Source organism: Pelmatolapia mariae, linkage group LG22 (assembly GCF_036321145.2).
Source record: "Pelmatolapia mariae isolate MD_Pm_ZW linkage group LG22, Pm_UMD_F_2, whole genome shotgun sequence".
Classification (NCBI taxonomy): domain Eukaryota; kingdom Metazoa; phylum Chordata; class Actinopteri; order Cichliformes; family Cichlidae; genus Pelmatolapia; species Pelmatolapia mariae.
Window position 1 is genome coordinate 9,180,048 of NC_086245.2, and position 21,000 is coordinate 9,201,047.

General features: G+C 43.6%; 1 protein-coding gene across 1 annotated transcript in view; it reads right to left on the reverse strand.

Moving 5' to 3' along the window:
- nfatc1 (nuclear factor of activated T cells 1) overlaps positions 1 to 17,958 on the reverse strand; it is a 47,743-nt gene extending 29,785 nt beyond the window's left edge. The window contains exons 1-6 of the mRNA XM_065470481.1: positions 17,570 to 17,958; positions 15,093 to 16,140; positions 14,629 to 14,788; positions 9,394 to 9,596; positions 7,156 to 7,328; positions 4,827 to 4,967 (exon numbers count right to left, since the gene is read on the reverse strand). Of these exons, the coding sequence (XP_065326553.1) occupies positions 4,827 to 4,967; positions 7,156 to 7,328; positions 9,394 to 9,596; positions 14,629 to 14,788; positions 15,093 to 16,140; positions 17,570 to 17,588 (1,744 nt within the window). The 5' untranslated portion in view covers positions 17,589 to 17,958. The remainder of the gene's footprint in view (positions 1 to 4,826; positions 4,968 to 7,155; positions 7,329 to 9,393; positions 9,597 to 14,628; positions 14,789 to 15,092; positions 16,141 to 17,569) is intronic.
- Between the last annotated feature and the right edge of the window lie 3,042 nt (positions 17,959 to 21,000).

Genomic DNA, 21,000 nt, shown 5'->3' on the forward strand with positions numbered 1-21,000 from the left:
AACATGAAGGTTTAAGAGAGAAAGAGAAAGATCCTAGCTGGTTATGAGGTTATGAGGTAAGGTTATGAAACATCTTATAACTTCACAACAAACTTGTCACATTTTGTAACCTTACATTGGACTTGCGATGCTCACTTCTAGCTCCATTTTCTTTGAGTCACAGCTCAGAATAATCCTTGTTTATCTTTAGCTGGGCTTCGGTGCAGAGCCTCAGATCATCGCCCTTAAAGATAGCTTTCTCCTTTAAGGGTATCCAATCTTCTGATTAGCAGCCCTTCACAAACAGAAGTTTTGAGCACAGGTGGGTGGAGCTTCTGACAAAACCACATTAGAGATATCGGCTCTCTTTGACATCATCCAGAGCCAAGAGTAGAAAAATCTGTCCGAGCCTAAGCTTTTAGAGTAGCCTGAAACCCAAAGCCTTGTTTCACAGGGATTATTTGTACATACGCTGACTCCAATATGTCTACGTTTGCCCACGTTTAACATAAGCATCCACCACTACAACAGCATAAACGGAACATAATATGTCTACTTTTATCGGTGCATATCTATTTTTTTAAATAACCAAGGTACAGTTTGTACTCCTGCTGACAACAAATGAAGTCTTCCAGTACTAATCAACACAAAGAGGTGACTAGAGGACAGCAGGGCCTAATTTCCTACATGGAGTGGCTGCGACTTATCACAGAAAGCATCTCCTGGGCAGTAATTTTGCAAATGAAAGCAAGGTGAGATCGAGTTAGGTTTAGATTACAGGCTGATGTCTGCAGCACCAAAGCCATACAGTAATCTCTTATGACTGATTGGCTGTAGTCACGAGTGGCAGCTGAACCGATGTTATCTTGGCCATTTCTGCTAAAGGCGGGACATGTGGGCAAGATAAAGCAAAGCCAGTTTGTGTTTTCAGACTGTGTGTTAAAGAGCAGGTGACAGAGTGTGCATGTCTCTATGGGAAACAGGGATTTCCTTCACGAGCGTGAGTCACGGGCAGCAACAAAAACAAACTGAAAAACATGAAACTGCACATGCACAAAAAACACGAGGTCTCAAGGTCACCATCTCTTGTCACGTTCACACTCCAGAAGTTTTTCATTATTTACCGCAAGAGGGAAAAAAAATCCATCGGACACTAAAACAAAAACCAAAACAAATTGATTTTTTTTTAGCAAGTTGGCATCTTAAGGCAGGGTCACTCATCCTGGCTATAATTGCAGGGGAAATTCTGACTAAAACACACACACACACACAGTCGTATTCACTTGTAAGTACAGGACGGATGCAAATACACAACTCTCAGGAATATTTGCATCTGTCAGCGTCCGCATGTTCTGTTACCGCAGCTTTGTGAAAGTTATTTTGTGAGAGCGCTTTATTGGAAGATTTGCAGGAAAATTGTCCATCGGTAAAAATAAATGCTTAAGCCCTTTATGGCAACAAAATCCACCACTCCGGATTTATGAGTTTGATTGTTAAATGGTTTCTCAGAGCTCCGCTTTGGCACGAGTAAAAAAACAATAAAAGTCTATAACTTTTCCAGAGCGTACATGTTCTACATGAAGATTTGAAAACAGAGATGAGTTGTATATTTTTTTAAATATGCAGATTTGAGCCTTTAGTCCTTGGCCTTATTAGTTAGTATCTTATTATATCAGTGATGCCATTTCACCCCAGAGAGTAATGACGTCTCTACTAGTCTACTGTTTCTATTTATCTGTGTGTTTATACAGAGAGCAGCTGTAAAGAAGAACCAGTTTGATCCACAGGGAGCCCGCAGCTCATAGAGTTAATGAACTGAGAGCTGGTGGCAAAGAAGCAGCTTGGATAAAGAGGTGGAAGGATGGAGGGAAGTGGAGGGGGGGCAGTGTTGTGGAAGCCTGGCTCAAGGGTGTTTCCATGGTAGGATTGCCCAGGAATCTGATGCTGGTGCCAGACGCAGGGAAACCCTCATCAAAAACAAGGGAGCACACCCATAAGCATCAGTCCACGAGGCCCTAAAGACGGCCAGATTCAAAGCTCAAGGAGAACCAGAGTAGCTAAAGACCCAAACATGTTGGACGTTTCTGTTTTGTTTCCTTTGTAAATGAACCAAATGAATGTATTTACAATGAGCTCAGAGTTTGGGTCAAACAGAAACACACAATTCAGTCAGATCCGCTTCAGCCAAATTGTTATTAATTTATATTCGGCAACATGGTTCTGTTCTGGGACCTCTCCACCCTTTCGAAAGGATACGTGGAAAGCATAAGGCGTGGTCACTGCATCTTCCTGCTCTTTCATACATGGAAAACAGGAGGCAGCAGAAACAGCAGCAAACCAGCCATTCAAAGCAGAGCGGGCATCAGAGATGACACATGCATTTAATGAGTCAGAGACAGCATGGAAATGAAGAGCTGGGCTGGAGATGGGTTGCCAAGTTGCTTATAGATGTCCAGCAACTGAAGGCAGGTTAAAGCAGATAAAATAGTCCACTCTGAAGTTTATCTTAAATATCAGTTCAATATCAATTGAACGATCAGCTACTGTGGAGCAGCTCATCTGGCGAGTTTACAGCTGAGGCAGATTTCACGGCTTGTTCGAACTAATGCTTTGCTCAATTTAGGGTCAAAAATATGTGGTTTGCTAAGCAGGACACACTGATTGGATGAAACGCCAGGAGGCAGACTAAAAAGGTTACATATATAGAGATAATTGGTATCTATGAAAAAGGCAGTTTTGTAGTAGACAGTAGTTTGACAGCACTTTCACACTTGTGTCTGAAGCTTTCAACCACATTTCATATCTACCTGCAATGTGGTTTATCTAAATATTCAACAAATTGATTTAAATAATTTAAAAAAATAATCACAAATGAAAAATACGTAATGTACAGAGCCAATATCAGATTTAAAAACAGGAGGACTTAATGTAAACATTACATTTCAAGTTTATCAAGCGCTCTTCTTCCTGTCTTTCTTATCTTTCTCCATCTCTGAGTGAAGTTAGCTCTCTTTCTCTTCTCTCCCTGTGAAATACAGGAGCTGGACCTTTAGCTAGCAACACACTGTGCGACAAACTGCACATAAATTCAGTTCTGGTTTTAACAATGAGCCAGTGAAGAGAAGCTAATATGGGAGCAACATGAACTTTATTTTCTAGTTCTTCTTAGTACTCTAAGTGCAGGGATTTAATCAACTGAAGGCTTTTCGGGGAAATTTTATGTTAGCCTGATAATAATGAATTACAATAGTTCAGTCTAGAAATGGAAAAATGCATGAATTGGTTTTTCAGCATGACAGGATGGCAGAGGATGTTTCTATTTTAGTAGATGAAAAAAAGCAGTCCTAATGTTAGTTTAATGTCCACATAGAAACATACATCCTGGTGAAAAACAAGTCCTAGGTTCTTCACAACAGTAGGACACCATTTTTATGAGGTTGTTTGGGGTTATTAGGCAGCACGGTAGCATGGTGTGGTTGCGTGGGTTCTCCCCGGGTACTCCGGCTTCCTCCCACAGTCCAAAGACATGCACTTTGTGGGGATAAGTTAATTGAAAAATCTAAATTGCCCATAGGTGTGAATGTGAGTGCAAATGATTGTCTGTCCCTGTGTGTTAGCCATGTGACAGACTGGCGACCTGCCCTGTGACAGCTGGGATAGGCTCCAGCACCCCCGCAACCCTGAAAAGGATAAGCGGAAGCGAATGGATGGATGTTTGGGGTCATTACAAACCTTTATGTCTTCAAGAAATGCAGAAACTAATTTGTGTTATCAGGTCTCATTAGTAAATATAGCTAGGTATCATCTGCATAACAATGAAAACGTATCCACTGTTGTTTTTAATCACATTATATAGGGGAAGCGTGTATAGGTATAGGTGTCAGGACAATTCCTATGAGACTCCAAGGCTAACTTCAGTTTGTGAGAAAGACTCCTTATTTACAAAGTGGATATTGCATATTTTTCATTTCTGTTCAACCCAGAGCTTCATGTCGTGCTCCAAGAAATGGTTCTGGTGTCAGGTCTAATTCATCACATGACATTAGTTCTGCCTCTGATCTGCCCTTTTCACCTCATGAGATCAGCCTTAAACAAAGAGTTTGCGCAGAAAGGAAAAGATTTTTCTTCCTAGAGTTAATAAACAATCTCACTACTCCATCGTACAGTGCTGGAGGTGGGCTGCCTGTGTGCCCGTGCAGCCTTGAATTCCTTCTTCCACAGGTGGAACAATGAAAAGGCTTCCTTTCTTTTTCTTTTTTTTTGAATGAGTCACCGTCCTGATAGGATCACACGTGTTTACATTGCTCAGCCTTGGCCCAAACTGTACCTCACGTTGCTTTGCTAAAGCTAATCAAGGAAATTGCTGTTTGTAAACCTTGTCGTATCAACATCTGGGAGCAGTCCCCGCTCCCTCCTAACCAAAACGGCTTAACGTAAGAAAAAGAGAAACAAATACTGACGCAAGGCGCGCACACACACACACACACACAAAAGTGTCCAGACCACGTGCACAGCCACCCACCTACATGCGCACGCACACACATACGCAACACATGCTGCATTTGTGATCCATTCCTCTGCTGAACAGGCAATGGAAACTTCTGCAAAAGTAAATCTGCTGGGTTAAAAATACAGCGCATTAATGTGCACCACATGTGGCACTCTGGCAGAATGGAGGATATTTTGACGGCGGGGGGGGAAGAGGAGCTGGGAGGGGAGGAGCAGTCCTGGGGTTTCTCCAACAGCAGAGAAAGGGAGACACACACTCACACACACACGCACACACATACACACACTGCCGCACTGAGATGAAACAGCGCAAACTCCCAAATCTCCTCCGGCTTTACCTTGAGCCTTTTCCACGAACACCACCTTGGAGTCGTGCTGGAAGTTGTGTCCATCGAGGAGCATCCTCTCCCCTCCGGGGGCGGGACACGTCTCCAGGCTCTGCTTATCCACCAGCGGCAACTCTTGGGCTGATCTCTGAGCTGTGGGAGGGAAAAAACAAACCGGGCCTCATCGCTCAGCTAATACACACCCACTCCCCATGCAGACCTGAGCATCCAGACCGAGGCTGAATCACTACCTAGACAGCTTTCACAGAGCTGTAAACCTCAACTTCTCCATGTTAAAATTAAGATCCCTGTTTGGCAGTAAGCATAGAGAGGCTTCATGTTGTGTTTATTTGTGTTTCCCTTAAATTATAGAGGATGTTTCCTCTCAAATATTTCCTCTCCTGATCCTCCTTACGCCTCACTCTTACCTTTTGGCCTGTCTTTCTCATTCCTTGTTTGCCTTCATTTTTTCCCCCTCTCCAAAACGATCTATCACACGCCACAAAATACTCGCAAACCTTGTTCTGTCTTCAGCTAGATGTAAAGCTGATGTCTTAGCCAAGTTTAGCCCGTGTAATTTCATTCTGATTGACCTGGATACATAAACAGAGGCTGAATATTTGCCTCACATGAGAATCATCTTTTTGTAATTTGATGCTGCTGTTTTCTGATTTTGATAAAACTCTAATTCCCTGTCTTTGGAAACGATCAATCTCTCCCACATCTCTCTGCTGCTCTTCGCCTGTGTGTCATTTTCAGCTTCGCTCACACACCAGGCGAATTTTGGTCAAAAACAATTGCTTTGTGGCAGTCGTTCAAAAACTAACAATGGTCTATTTGAAGGGGTTGAGCTCATGGTTTAACTACTGTCTTTCATTTACCTCATAAGACTTAATCTGTGTGGCAGCCCTTGGTGCCAGAACCACATGAAGTGGCTGATCTGCCTGAATGTAGCCCGGTCCATTGAAAGGTCAACTCCAGTGCAGTGCAGTCAATGGGGTTTATTGAGCCAGGCTTAAAAAGCTTTTACAGGGTTAATACTATTACATTAAAGTGTAGTTCACTATCACATGAACCACATTCAGTGGCTCTCGTTACATGGCTGCATCTTTTTCTTTTATCTTTATCAGAGAATCTACAGCTGTTCTCTTCTTTCATAATTTTGATTCAGTCCAACGTTGCTTATTAATATTCTCTGATCTGGTCGAGAAATGGATAACGAAATTTGATTCGCAAAGAAAAAACTGAAATTTTCAGATTTGAGAAGCTTACGTCAATTTGGTTAATCAATTAAGGATTAATCAGTTCTCATCGTTTCTGATTAATCTACTGCCCAGTCCTTCGGTCTTGTGATCTTTTTAAATCGAGCGGCATCCACTTACAACCACCAGTCACATGGACTTTTGTTGTCTTTCTAATCTCACTCCATTTGATTTGAGGAATTATTAAAAGTCTAAAACTGGAACACGATACAGTATTTCACAAAAACAAGCCTGTCTGCGTCCCCGTCAGCAGCTGTGTGAGTGTCTGTCTATCCAATAAATGTTGAGATATTCGTCTGGTACAAAGCACCCATTCACACGGAAGAGTTGTCTCACACTGATTAAGTTAAATATAGTGGATACTTCTGATCCTTTAGAGGGGTGTGACAGCCATTTAGGCAGCACAAGGCTCAGTGGTTAGCACTGTGCCTTGCGGTAAAAGGGTGCTAGGCTGTATGAGTTCCCTATGATTTCTCCTGCCATCACAAAAATATTAGGTAAATTTGCCTATCAAAGGCACTTAAACAAATAACTGGTCTAATTGTTATCGTTATATTTATCACATAATCCAGATAATTTTTCAAGAAATTTAAAAAAATCACTGATTTTGCATCTCTTAAATCATATTTCTACTTGTAGTGCTTTTATTTTGAAGGTCAAGTTTGTTTAGATGTCTTGTTGCACTGCAGGTATGTGAGGAGATTCTTACACCATACCTGTGAGCCAGCAAGTCACAGTTAGAAGGAAACCTCTGGAGACTGTAGTCTATTTTCTTTATTTACTTCTTTTTGCTAGAATTCGGTGCTCAGCTGGGATAAAGTCTTCAAATGAACCAGTATTAACAAAATGACTTTTCAGCAAATTACAAGTGGAAGTGACGCATCATGGTGGATGCTCATTCCTCGTAATACTTAGAGTCTGTTAAATGCACAGAATGAGTTTCCCTGCTGGGAACAGTGACACTATCTTACGCTTTTACCCGTGTCCAAGCTAATCGAGCCCTTTAAACGACTGTAGAAGGCTGATGAGTTCAAGTTTGGCATTTTCAAAGCAGAACAAATATGAGTCGATGTACTTACAGCACTCGATGGGGTTTGATGCCACCTGCAAAGACACCGTTCTCCCCGTGGCTTGGTTGATGTGAACCCTGAACACCATCCGCACACGCGTGTTCTTGCGTCCGATGTCGGTCTCCCCCTTCCTCAGCTCTATGTCCGAGTTACGCAGCTTCAAGATTCCCGCGCAGTCGATTCTGTGTTTGCAAAGACACAAGACAAAGAGTCTGCTGGGTCCGTTTATGACATATATAATCTCACACTTAATCAGGATTTATGTAGCAAAGACTTTCACTCTGGACTTCATCACTGTAGCCCTGAAGAAGGCTGTCAACAGAAGATTAACATCACCACTCCCAGCAGAGCTTTTACACCTCAGTGGACCTGCTCTGGGGTAAAACTGAAGCTCTACAGAAAAAAAAAGCCTGGAAGCATTCAATTTTTCATGAATCTGTTTGTTATAATCCACATGAGCTGGCTCCTTAAATATTGTTGCCCCTGCACAAATCTCACCACCAGGAATTGGCTATAAGATGTATTTTGAGGAGTCAAAGTCTTCATCGGACACTTAATAAGCCCCCCCCCTCTTCACTGAACTCCTCTAACTTTTTCATACTTCAGTACTTCAGGCCTTTCCAAACGGTTTCTGGCTTTTCCATCGCTCTGCTACTTGATGCCGCATTCCTCAAAGCCTACTTAATGTCAACTTTTACACACACTCGGACACTCCCTTACATTCTTCTGGGCAGACACCAGGGTCTGCTTCACTGGTGAAGTAATCAGGTGTTGATGCTAAGGACCCCAGCTGTTCTGCTCTCTGCCTACACAAACAGACTGACTGCAAAAAAAAAAAAAATCACATACTGAGGGATCTCGTTAGTGAGTTTTGGGTTGGTTTTTTTTTTTCATTTTTTTTAGAAGAAGGGGACAAAAAATGAAACTTTTTTTCTTTTAAGGCACTCATTTATGAAGAGTTAATTGAATTCATACCAACTCGACTCTTGTGGCTTCATTAGCAGCAAAAAACAAATCTGTGTTGGTGTTGCTTAACAATTTAATTTGAAACTTTTCCTCCTAAATCATCATGATTAACTATTCCAGGGATATAATAACGCCTGTATCCTATACCGCATTATGAAACATATATACGTAACACTGGACTGGAGCACATGTCAAATCCACCACAAATCCCTTCGCGTACTCTGTCAGTACTGTGAAGAAACCATACCCCGAGGTGAAGTCGTTGTATAAGTGGAGCTTATGTGTTACATCCATTAAAAAGCAGGGAAAGTGCTGATGGTAGCAGGATGTTACTACCTGCAGCACAGACAGAGACCCCGGGTCCCCTGTTAGCAGCCCCAAGCCTTCCCAGTAATCTGATCTCTGAAGCTCATAAAATGGGAAAAGCCACCCGTCTGTGTGCAGAGAGTAACACTTCAAGAGCAAAACTAAAGCCCTGAAGGAGACATGCAAGCTCAAAGACTTGCACAGATAAATCAAAAGCAGCAATCTAACATGCTTTGATGAGGCTTTAGAAGCCCGAGAGGAGTAAAATTCCCCTCTCACCAGACCAGACTGATGCCTCTGTTGAAATAAATTCCCTTGATTTTAGTATCCCTTTAATATGATAACAGTGAAGATGCATTTTTACAGCTACCACAGCAGCTGGTGTTTACTGGCTGCACTGAACTTCATCATAGCAAGAATTATTATTTCAAGTCTTTTGGACTCATTGTGTATTTGCTGTGAAATCTAAGTCATTCATTTAAGATTTAAACGTTAAAATATTCAAGTCGAATGTTGACTTGAAAGCAAAATCAAACAAGTCAAAGGACTTGATTGCGAGAGCTTTGAAGGAACATTGACGAAATGGTCCGCTCTTGACTTGCGCTTGCTCGTGGACAATTAAAAGATTTGACTTGGACTTGTTTCAGCTGACTCAAAACATGGCATGACTTTTCTTGATGGACTTGAAGGACATTTCTCAAGGGACAGGAGATTTCACTTGGATTTCCTGTCAGTGACCAAACGTGACATGGGCTTGTACAAAATGTGCTTTCTTGGTTAATGACTTGAGACTGGCATTGCTATTGTCTCAAATGACTCTTTAAAAGGTTTCACTGCCAATCAGATTCATCCCAGTTTAAAACCAGTGCTTCAGGGAAAATCACAGTCATTCTAGTGCACGCCAGTTCTTAAACAATTTGAGACTGGATGTCCAAGTCAAGTCTTGAGCTGTTTTTTTAGTCGGGCGATACTCACATGGCCCGCATGTTGTTCTCTGGTAGCAGTGGGATCTCCAAAACCTTGGTGTTGTTATGCATGGCCTCGTGGCTCGGGGTGGACACCGTCTTGCCTGTGATGCGGTGGACCTGGTAGAAGGCGTGTGGCCTCAGCAGCCTGTCATCAGCTGTGCCGATGAACAGCTGCAAAGTCAGGGGTTCGCTCTCCATGTAGCCGTGAAGCTAAGAGACAAAGAAACGACAGACGTGCGGTCAAGCTTACAAACTGTCAGAACGAAACGCAGGTCTTTCAGAGGTCAGGTTTTCCAACAAAGTAGCCTTTTAGGACCGTGTAATCATCACCCTTTTCATCTTTAATTTACTACCAACAGCCTGTGTCCACTTCCTCTACGAGTTCATGTCAGGTCTGCCAAGATGTTGATCCAACAGTGGCTCAATCTCATGGGGCCAAAGAGCGGTAAAATACACCTACAGTCTGCAGCTTTGTGATTTGTGAGCACCATGCTCGCCTTGTGACAAGACTGAGGCAGTGTTTTGGAAAAGTCAAGGTCGAGCCGTTTAGACCCAAACAGGGACAATCAGGGTCAAGTTAAACTCTCGGAATTGACTCTGCTCTGATGTTTATCAGCAAAACGATTGCAGGCGTAACAGAGGCGGCGCGGCAGCGCTGCTTGCTACAGTTGGTGGGCTCGTCCCAGAGCATCTAAAGTAATCCCAGACCTTCATAGGTGTTGCCTGACAAGAGGCCTCCTGCCAGGATGACCTCAACCTCCCAGACTGCAGAGTGCAGGCATGAGGCCCAAACCCGCAGGCTGAAATTTGAGAACAGCGGCTACTATTGACACCCTGTCAGAGAGTTATGTATGTTATCCATACAGAAGAATTACAGCAGAATATTTAACATTAGTTTTATGTTTACATCTAAGTAAATATGAGTGAGGCTCGACATTTTACACCACTGTCAATTTAAACTGAGGAAACTAAACAGAGAAAAGCAACATTTTTTTATTTTTAAACCATGATTAATATGTTTCAGCAAACATCAACATGTGGATTAATATAAAAATGAACTTTAAAAAAAAAGGTGCTCTTTTTTTTCCAATCCGTAATTTTTTAGGCTCTTAAATTTCCTCCATCTTTAACCAAAACATCCCAGCTGGACTTGCTCCTGTTTGGCTAAACAGTCTTAAAGTTTTTCCATCTTTTAAATTACATTAAGCAATTCTGCTTCACTTGAAATGCCTCCAGTTATCAGGTTTGGATTAGTGTTGGCCATTCAGGGTCAAGTATTGGGACGTTTTTTTCCTCTCTCTATGGGCTATTAGTATTCAAATGTATTCAAAAATACAGTTTAACTAAGTAGACTTTATTGCATGCTATCACGCAGAACAGCACTTTATCTTGACTGATTAAGAGCTTCTAAGAGTCAAACTGGTCTGAGTCTGCAAGCAAAGTGTTATAAAATGAGCACTATACGCACATCGTCATCCACAGACCCGTCAAAGCGTAATAGAGGCCGACACTCAACCCCGACTAATTATAAGGCACTTTGGAAAAGAGTGTCGGCTGAAACAATCAGTGTGGAAATGTTGAAATGAAGACCGCACTTTTCACTTACATAAGGGGAGCACTCGAGGCGAGCAGCGCCCACAATGAGAGTGAAAGCCTCAGACTGGGGAGGCATAACATGTGATTTGGAGGAGGATCCCTGTCAGGGTTAAGAGCCTGCGAAAGCCCCGTATATTTGTGTAAGGAAATGGGTTGCTGCCTAGCAATGCTGTTTATTCAGGCAGCAGGAAGGAGTGTGATGAAGTGAGGTAGTCTGCTCGCGAGGTTAGTTACTCTCAAACTGTAATTACTTACAGATTACTGATTATCTGCTTTGAATTATTATCAGCAACAAAGTCTAGACAAATAGAAATAATCAAACTTGATAATATCATCTGACTGCTTTCAGCTGTTTTTGGTTTCTTTGCTTCCAAACCTTCACAAAGCATCCATTTAGAAATGCTCGTAATTTATGTCAGCATCATCATCCATCATTTTAAGACACAAGCAGCAATCATGAAATTAAGAAACCTTTCCCTTTTAGTTTTTCTGCTCCGTGATCTGAATCATATGTTTTTACAAAGCAATTCGAGCAGACAACAGTTATGATTTGTTGATGCAATTAAAATCACTGAGATACAGCTTCATGTAAATCCACTGCTCTTTCACTCTGGCAGTTTGACGCTGGCGAAGCAGCCAAGCCTCCCCAGTTCACATTATCACCCACAAGAGGAATGCCGAGACTCCGGCCGGGTGAGGGCGACCAGCGCTTCCTTTCCATTCCTGTGATGCCCCAGCAACTCTAAAATGGTTATAAAAGGGAATCCTCCATCTTTATTTTCAAAGAGAGATAACCCAGTATGTCTCACACGACATTTACTAATTACACAGGCCAAGAAAAAGCACATGACGCCAAAATAACAGCATCTAAATCTACAAAAACATACTTCAAAAGAGCATGTTGGGTACTTTTTGGTCAGATCATAAAAGCTTACTTCAGACAGGGTGAAAAAGAGGACCTCACAGACATGAATACAGAGCATTTCCTCTCCACCAAAGTACAGCTTGAAACCCTGAGCATAAGCTGCGGTGAGGACTGGACGCAGCACTTCAGAGGGGCATACTTCAGTCTGCTGCTGGTGCAAGGGCGGGTGTGGTTGAGGCAGGCAGCAGTGATGGCATTGAAAAAGAACAGAAAACAGCCAGTTTAACTGTGCTGATGCTAGAGGTGGAGAAAACGTGTACCACACTGAACAGGACCTTCCAGAATAAACTCTGTAAAGTCTGGGCAGGGTTTGAGTCAGAAAAGCGACGGGACGAGCCGCAGAGGCTTCGTCAGCCAGCGTCCGCGGCAGAGGCTGCGCGCACCGTGTAATCAGGAAGTCGCAGAGATGGAGCTGCCTTGTCTGAGGCTCCCTCCAATATCTCCATCACAGCCTGCCAGAAACGTGTGTGGTTTAGCTTGCTGCCGCCTCCGCAGGACGCAGGGCGCGATGATGTCAGCCGTACAGAGAGGAACTTTCCTAAACAAAGGGAAGTCTGTGTGGTTGGGGTGGTAGCTGGCAGAAAAAGTTGGGGGGGAGGTTTAAAGAGAACACACACTCTCTATTTCAGTTGAGGTGAACCCAGACCCCTGTCATTAAATCATTAGCACCTTCTCATGGTGAGCCTCACACAGATGTGCGGCTGTAGTTGCGACACTATGGCTAATACAACGTGTTTTGCTTTCCAGATTTTTCTATTCCAACGCTGCATACAAATATAATATTTCTGTCCAACAAACAGAGGACTTCCATTCAAACACTATTACTTTTAACCTTTTAGTAAGATCACTCCAGGAAAAAAGACGTCACTACATCCTATTTTTAATACCAACTGTGACGAATGCTGTTTGCAATTAGTTACACGAAATCAATCACAGGAAAACTTTTTCAAATGCAAAATTAGCAACAAAAATAGAGTATATGTGTTTGTTTCCTGGTGCTCCTCCATCCTCAACATCACTAGCCACAGCTATGAGCTGCCCCTCCTCATCCATGACGCACTCAAAGGTCAAGAGTTTTAACTTGTGTTGACAGACTTTTTGTCACTATTGCGCAGTTTGTGCACTCAACAAAAATGCCAAATTCTCTCTCAGATAAATACACAGTTGTATAAGCTCTTTGTTAAGTAGATTTAAGGGCTCTTTGACTAGCATGCTGCTGGTTCTTTCCCTTTCATGATACAAAATCAAACTTTATATCATATAGTTATCAATATCCAGTCCATCTTATTTGATTATCACTTATTTTAATGCACTTAAGTCCAAATGTGTTGAGAGTGAACATGTTGCATGGATATGAAACCAAACAGCAACCTCAGCAGCAGAAAAATCCAAGTAAATTTGAAATATCAAAAACTGCAGTTCTTCTAATGGCCACTTGAGGCTGATGAGTTAATACACTAGATTAAATGGCCAAGTTTGGAGATGGGATTTTTTTTATAACCAGTTTAAATTGTATTAATGTTACGTGTTAGTAAAGGCTGCTTTGAGTAATGGGCACGGTATCATATTGTTCAGTATTTGGTTGGATTAAAACAGACAAAGGAGTCAGAGTCAGTTTGCGAGGGAAGTAAACTTTCATGCCCCAGTTTTCATCTAATTCTATCCCAGTGAAATACAGATACACCTTGCTAACCAAGGTAGTAGTTAGCACTCCCTGACAACTAATCTAAACATGGGCATGTCTTCATCACAACAAAACAAACAAAAAACAACAAAGCAATGCCCCATATACCAACGTCAGGGCTTCAAAACAGCAGTTCACAAACTGGGTACATTAAAATCACTCTATAGCAATGTAAGAATTCCCTCATGCCCGAAGAAACATGCAAAACTGCTTAGTCTAAAAAAATATTTTATCAAAAGCGAAGGAAAAACACAAGAGTGTCTAGTAAATTTGTTGACTTTTTGTAACGTGTTAATAAAAAGCCAGAAGGTGTTAATAAAACCAACAGAACTCCTTACACTCGCTTTGTCTAACGCCTCTCTGCAGACCCTTTATTTATTCAAACACTGAGGTCAGCGGTGTGGCGTAATGGTTGGGGGACCAGATGGGTTTATAACCAAAACATCTGCAGATGTCCACATTTTTTCTTCTTGGACTCGACCACCACAGCTACTGTGGTTAAAGCTCATGACTAAGCTCTTACTGGCCATGCTACATTAGTTCGTAACTGTCTGCGTTGCACTTGAAAACGCAATGGAAAAATCTGAGTCACCCTCGTCTGGACAGGAACTGACTGACTGAGTGGACTGGTCTGTCTAATAGCATACCTATGGTATTCCATTCAGAAATGTGACATCTTTAAATAACATAAGAGGCAGGTCATGAAACACATGTCGCTCTAATCTTTTTTAACACATGAGGTAAAAGACTAGAGGAGGGAGGTGTTGAGGTGAGAAGTGACGAGGTAAGGAGCCGGAGTAAAAATGAGCCTAATGGCCGAACCATGTGTTGCTCCGATTACCGCAGGAAACCGAAGCTTCGTTCCCAGTCAGGAGATGATAAATGTGAATCTCTTTGTTTTTTTAAGCCACCTTCTTTTGAAATTCTAGATTGCGTTGCTTATTAAAATGCTCATATGAGACAAAGGAAAAACATTATTCTTCACATAAAGTCACTGTAAGTCAAAATACAAATAAGAAGCACTGGTTCTAGCAGACCTGAATGACTGGGTGTCCTCCCGCCAGAGCCTTCACTGCTCCCCTGCTGCCCTCTGTCTCGTAATGGGCTCGGTGGTGGGACTTGGGCTGCACTTCGATCTGCAGGCTGTACGGCCCGGAGCTGGATGGCAGCTGCCAGTCGAGAGCTGGCAAAGATGGGCTGTAGTGGCAAAAAAAAATACATGTTCAACATGTCACCTTAACAAGAGGAGGGCTTATTTTAGATGGGCTTATCAAGGTAAAATGTGCAGAATGTGGACACTGCAATACGCCAGAGCATGTGATAAAGCCAGTAGCTTAAAGATACTTAAACACACTAATCCTTACTCAAAATTCACTCCAGTTCCAGGCATAGTGAAAGAATAACGGTCTTTGAACAACACATCTCATCTAATGCCAGAAATACTAGAAGAATTTTACATTTAATTGCATTTTTTCATGCTTGAGTAAACCGCCTTCCTTACCTGACATACTGCTTTGGCTTTGACCAGGAATATGGGTGTTGTGGTACATCCAGAAACCCACCACAGTAACCCTCCTTCTTCAGGGACATGCGATTTGCTGGGTGCTCATCCTGACACAGCTCCCCAGGGCTCAGCTCCTCACCTCTAGGCTCCACCTTCAGGTTGATGGTGGGGCTGGGCTCCAGGCTGGTTTTTCGGGCCTTCATGGGGATTCCCTCTCCGAGGTCAGTCATTCCATCTGTGGTCAAGGCATTGATGGCTGCCAGGATGGCTGAGTTGGTGTACTGGTTGGTGTTTGGCAGCCAGGTCTCCTCTGTGACACTGAGGCGAGGAGATGTCTGTGGGGACAGACCTGGGGAGTGGTTGGGTGAATAAGGGAAGTGCTTTTGTGGCGCTCCGCTGCCATTTAAGCTGTACTTCCTCTTTGCACCACAGGGGGAATTGGGCCTGGAGCCACGCTGTCCCATCCAGGTGTCGTCCGTTATACTCGTGCGAGGGGACGTGGAGGGGGAGTGACGAGGAGAGCCACCGGAGGCGCAGCCGTCGCTGGGGAGGGTGAGGGTGGAGCCCTTGGGGGACACAGAGGGAGACTGCCAGGGGGAGTTCTGGGGTGAGTTGTCGTAATTGTAGGAGAAGCTTGACTCATAGGAGGATGCATCGGACAGGTTGCTACGTGATGAGACGCTGCTGGCCGGACTCAGGCAGCTGGGGTCACGATAGCCATCTGCACTAGGGATGGTCAGTGTCACTATGGAGTTGACTCGCTTAGCAACAGGAAGGTTGCTTTCTTCCACCTCATCCTCAGGAAACTGACCATAGGCTGTGATCTCGATACGAGGGCTCTCCAAGGTCGGGGCTCCGTTTGGGCGGATGCTTGTGGGTGAAAAGTATCCGGCCGCTCTCATGTCATCCTGGGAGTCATAACTGTGAGGCTCGGTGACAGAGACAGATATGGCAGGGCTGGACTGCAGGCTGTGGTACTGGGAGGGAAGACAAGGGTTGCCCAGTGGGAGAGAGAGACTGACGTTTGGCGTGTAGCCATATGCATCTGGAAAGCAAACAGATTGAGTTTGTTACCATGATAATCAAACACACATTCACTGGCTGCACTCACTGTGAGGGAGACCGATGCCAAAGTTAAGTCTTATGAGAGCTGTTGCAGAGGCGTTGGCTGTAATGGCAAAAGAACAGCTTGCCTACTGGATCTGGCCTTGACCATTTCCTGAGGCAGAAGGTATGCAAGTTGAAAAGGTATCGCCTCATCTGAAAAGGATCTCAAAACACGCCAGTCAGGCCAGTGATACAAACTCTTTCTGAATGGCCCAAATTGTTTAATAGCAAATTGGGTGGGAAATCCGAATAAAGGAGCCAAAAATAACTCCAGTCTAAATATAACCAAAGGCAAAACCAGGTAATTTTTTTCCACTCCACATTTGCCAGATTTATACCACTTAATGCACACGGTGCCCATAAACTGTAACATTATGAAAACACACTGATGCTTTTGTTGGCCCGTTTCATGTTCTAGCAGCCATCGAAAATAAACACAGGAGGGACATGACTCGTTTATTTGCATGCCGTAAAGGTGCACGCTGTACCAAGCCAGGAGAAGCTTGTGGTGTTGTGCCAGTGCTCCCGCAGTGTCCCGTGGGACACATGAAACTCTGCCCATCTGTGGTGATGGCTGAGGTCACAATTAGGTGCAGAGGACGGGGGGGGGGGAGGGGGGGTTGACATGGGAAAGGCAGTTGTGGTTATATGGTGCATGAAGCCGGCTGAGTGTGACCACAGCAGGGCACATTGATACGCATGGAGACGGCGGCTGCAGACAGACATATGCAGTCACCGCAGCTCCTGTCTGCTGTAAATTAGAGAGAATTAGGGGCCCCGCCATAAAGACTATGACATCAATGCAGCACCATATGACTCCTTGTAATAAAAGAAAATTATGCCTACATTTAAAATCCTGCTTGTGGTGAGTGATACAGTAGCACTGAAGTGTCTGTTTTCTAAAATTAGCTGACATCCTGATAGTTTGCCTTGCGGGGGGGTGAGCAGCACCATCAAACGACTCTACTCAATACTGTCCTCTGAAGCACTTGCACACTGTTACCCACAATGCCCTGTCAGTCCTCAACGACTAACATTATTGGGCGCACTTTTTAGTCATGAGGGATTCACAGCAACCGAACCACGCCCACCTCGTCCAAATCAGCAGGGAGGGGCACTAAATAGCTACACCGCTGCTTTAATACTGTAATTAACAACAATATACTGAGATAGTGTAGATAAGACCCACGGTTCAACAACACGTCCCAGTTTAATGCATCGCATGCGGGTGTAAAGTGTCAGGCACTGACAAGAAGCTAAAAAAAAATGCCACGTTAATAGCCGCACCTCGCTGTGATTAAAAATAAATAAATAAAATATAAACTAAACTTTCTGATGGGGAAGCCTAGACAAAAAGTCAAACTCACCCTCTTCAGCAGATTTCATTTTCCCCTTTGAGCAGAGCAACTTCTGAGATCAAACTCTGAGTACAGCTGCAGGCGGATACGATTCCTTATCCATATAGTGGAGCGGATAAATTCCCCCAGCTGTTGCTCAGGATCCTCTCTCGCTGTTTCACCACGATCAGAAATCACAAATTATTTCGGTGGAAGGGAAAAACGATGGTTCTCTATTCTTTCAGATACAGGAGGGGGGAAATGCATTCAAAGTGTGGGGAAGAAAAATAAGCGACGAAATGTTAAAACACGTGGAATAAGGTCATGACTGGGATGCAGACGTTTGCGCTAAGAAAGGCTATCTTCGTCGCTGTGCTGAGATATCTGACTCTTTGTTGGGGGATCCTGCCTCTGTTGGGTCTCCGTGACGCACTGCTTCGGCGCACAGAGAACTTGTGCGCTTTTAAAGCTGGGGATCACCTCAGCACCGACGCGCCGCCCTTCCTTCGGTCTGACGCATCTGCGCGTCCGACCACCGCACGGGTCCAGCGGAGATCCTCTCTCTCACTGGGGGTTTCCAGAGGCAAAAGAGGCCAATTAGAGAAGCTGGCAGAGAACCTCGAAAGATCCGAGAGAGTAAAACAAGCCACGCCAAACTGGCAAATGAAACATCCTATGCAAAAGCTAATCCTGCACAATATGAGCCAGGGCGAACATCCTGTTGAATATAAACAGTGGAATAACTTGAGTTGGAATGACACAGCACAGCACAACACGCTATGAACTGTTAAGGTAACAGATCTTAAAAGTAAACGTGCAACTCAAACCATGCCCTTGTCATCTATTACTGACTAAATGAGCATGAACAGCGTTAATCTGCAGTTTCCACCCACTTTATCTGCTGAATCTGTTCCTCTTGGCGTCACTTTCAAAGGAGTGATCAGCGCGCTGCTGTAAGACACTGCACATGGAATCTCCTAAATCAAGATTTATGTGCAGTCTAATCCTCACGAGCATTTTACATTAAACTGCTGCCATTTTCACCCTGAAAGAGCCATTCATCATCTGGTTAGCGTAGGATGTTAAGTTAAAGGCTGCCTGCTTGTGAAATTTCAGATGGCACTGCAGAAGCAGCAGAGCAGGTAAGCTGGTACATGCAAGAACATATAGTGACCACCTTGTGCTGTTTCATGACTAACATATAAAGCATGAGAATTCCTTGAGATCTTGTTTAGGCCTCTCGTGGGTTTTTGAAGTTATTGCAAAGGCAAATAATTGTTTTTCCATTTCCCCCTCCCTGACAGAATGCAGGTCTGCGGGGCACAAACACATATAATTATGTGTTTGCATAGGACTTGCATAGGAGCACTATATAAAAATCAAGTGCTATACCCAGTCATTTGACACGCTGAACTGAGAATCTTCATAGAGTTTTCCACAGGCCGCTCCGTGGTCGGTGTAGACTTATTCGGCTTCCCTATCCTCAGCACTCGCAGGCTGGGTTGTTGCTATCTTTGGAAGGTCTGGACCTTCCAGCAGCTGGCAGCAGGCCCGAGGTTTCTGTGATGACAACAGTCACATGAGGCTCTCTAACGGTCTGTCCATCCCTGGAGGTGGGACACTATTTTACAGAATCATATCAGCAGGCCCTGTTTGGTGTGATACTGGTGGTGTCAGGCTAAGGCCACTCTCAGTTTGGACGTGTTATGGTGCACCTTTATTTAAAGGTCACTCTTTTATCTTTTCATTTTAACTCGAGTGTCTGAAGCATTATCTTTCCAGGAACACTTTACCCATCTCTCAGGTAATCCTGGAGTGTGCTTTGCTGAAAGATTTCTCACAGCGACGACGAGTAACACATCTAATATGTTGGTATGTAGAAAAGGGGACTTTTGCAGAACACTTTTGCATTCAAGACATTGTTCTATCAGACTGATTCTACTCTTTAGTCCTGTGTGCAAGAGCAAAACTGCAGCTCAACCAAGCTACATTCCACCATTTTTAAAAGTTTGTTCACAAATATACCGTATTAACATAAATAAGGCAACTGGTTCCAAAATTTGGGAGACAAAGCATTTTAAATACACAGTTAGATATGGTAACTGATGCCAATAGTAACTCTGGTATCAGATAACTTTGTCTGATATTTGCTTTTTGCTTTTGCTGACTGCAAAGGTGAAAAATTAAAAATTTTTTATAATACCATCCTGCAGACTCTCCTCAGAGTGGAAATCTTTTTTAAAAGGAATAGAGATTTCACCAAAGCACTGTCTGAATATTTACCAACCAGATTTCATGGCAATAGTCATGCCATTTCACTCAAAACCACAAATGAGGTTTTAGGCTGTTCTAAAGGAAAATCCCACCACCAAAATAAAAAAAAGCCTCCCCCCTAGTTTTTGCTAAAATTAGTTTGTTTATCCGATGTTGAGAACTAAAGCATAGTTTCCTATCAGACAAGGTAACACAAACTTGCTACCTTTACTGTACATGGACTGTTTGTACTAACATGCATACACAGCCGCCTGTCTAAAGGCTTGCTCTAAGCCAGGAAAAACTCAGATATGGTAATCGCATGGCAGTACTGCGGGAAATGTGAGAGGATCAACAGAGTCAACAGGTTTCATCCCGTGAGAAACATGAGCATTCAATAGAAATCCATTTGACAACTGTTTAGATATGTCGGTCTGGACTAACTGAGCTGACTAACACTAGTGGGAGTAAAAAGCCTCAATTTCACCAGAGAGAAATATTTAGAATAAAAATAGGCCAATTAATATATTTAGCAGCTCATTTCCTAAATTAAATGCAGAAGGTGCAAACTCCACTACTTCTGTGTGCGTGTTCCGCACCCATTACTTTATCTGTGTCAAGGTGCAAACTACATCATGCACAATTTTCTTCACAGTACGACTCCTTCCCAGCACTTTGTGGGACTTTGTGCGACTGGCTGTTAGAGAAACAGTTTTAGAAATCAGCTCTTAATCCACATTTATCTCCATTATGCAACATCATGGCATGCATGCCCCCACATCCAAAGCAATATTCCCTCCTCACCCACTGGGATCTCATTTTGGCCGAGCTTTCTCTCCTCACCAGAATATCTGCGGGAGTGACGGCACTTGTGAAACCCTAGCCGTCTGTTTCATCACGGGGACGTGGCTCGGTGGCTCTCCAGTCATTTAAAGAGCCCCACTCGTTTCTTTGACCTCATGGAAAGCTCTCGTGGGGCTGTGGGGGGGGGCCTAACTGGGGCAAAAAAGGGGGGCCGGGTTGCCACTCCACAACTATGTGTAACTGAAACATGTGCTGCAGTAAACACTTCCACCACTCCGCAGTTAATAAATAGCTCTGCTGCTGATTGACTCGTGGACTCTCCTACGTCAGCGAGGTGCTGGGGCTCGTAGTTTTTCCAGCGATGCCTGTTGTTGGTTTGTGGACCAGCCTTAGTAACAGGCCAC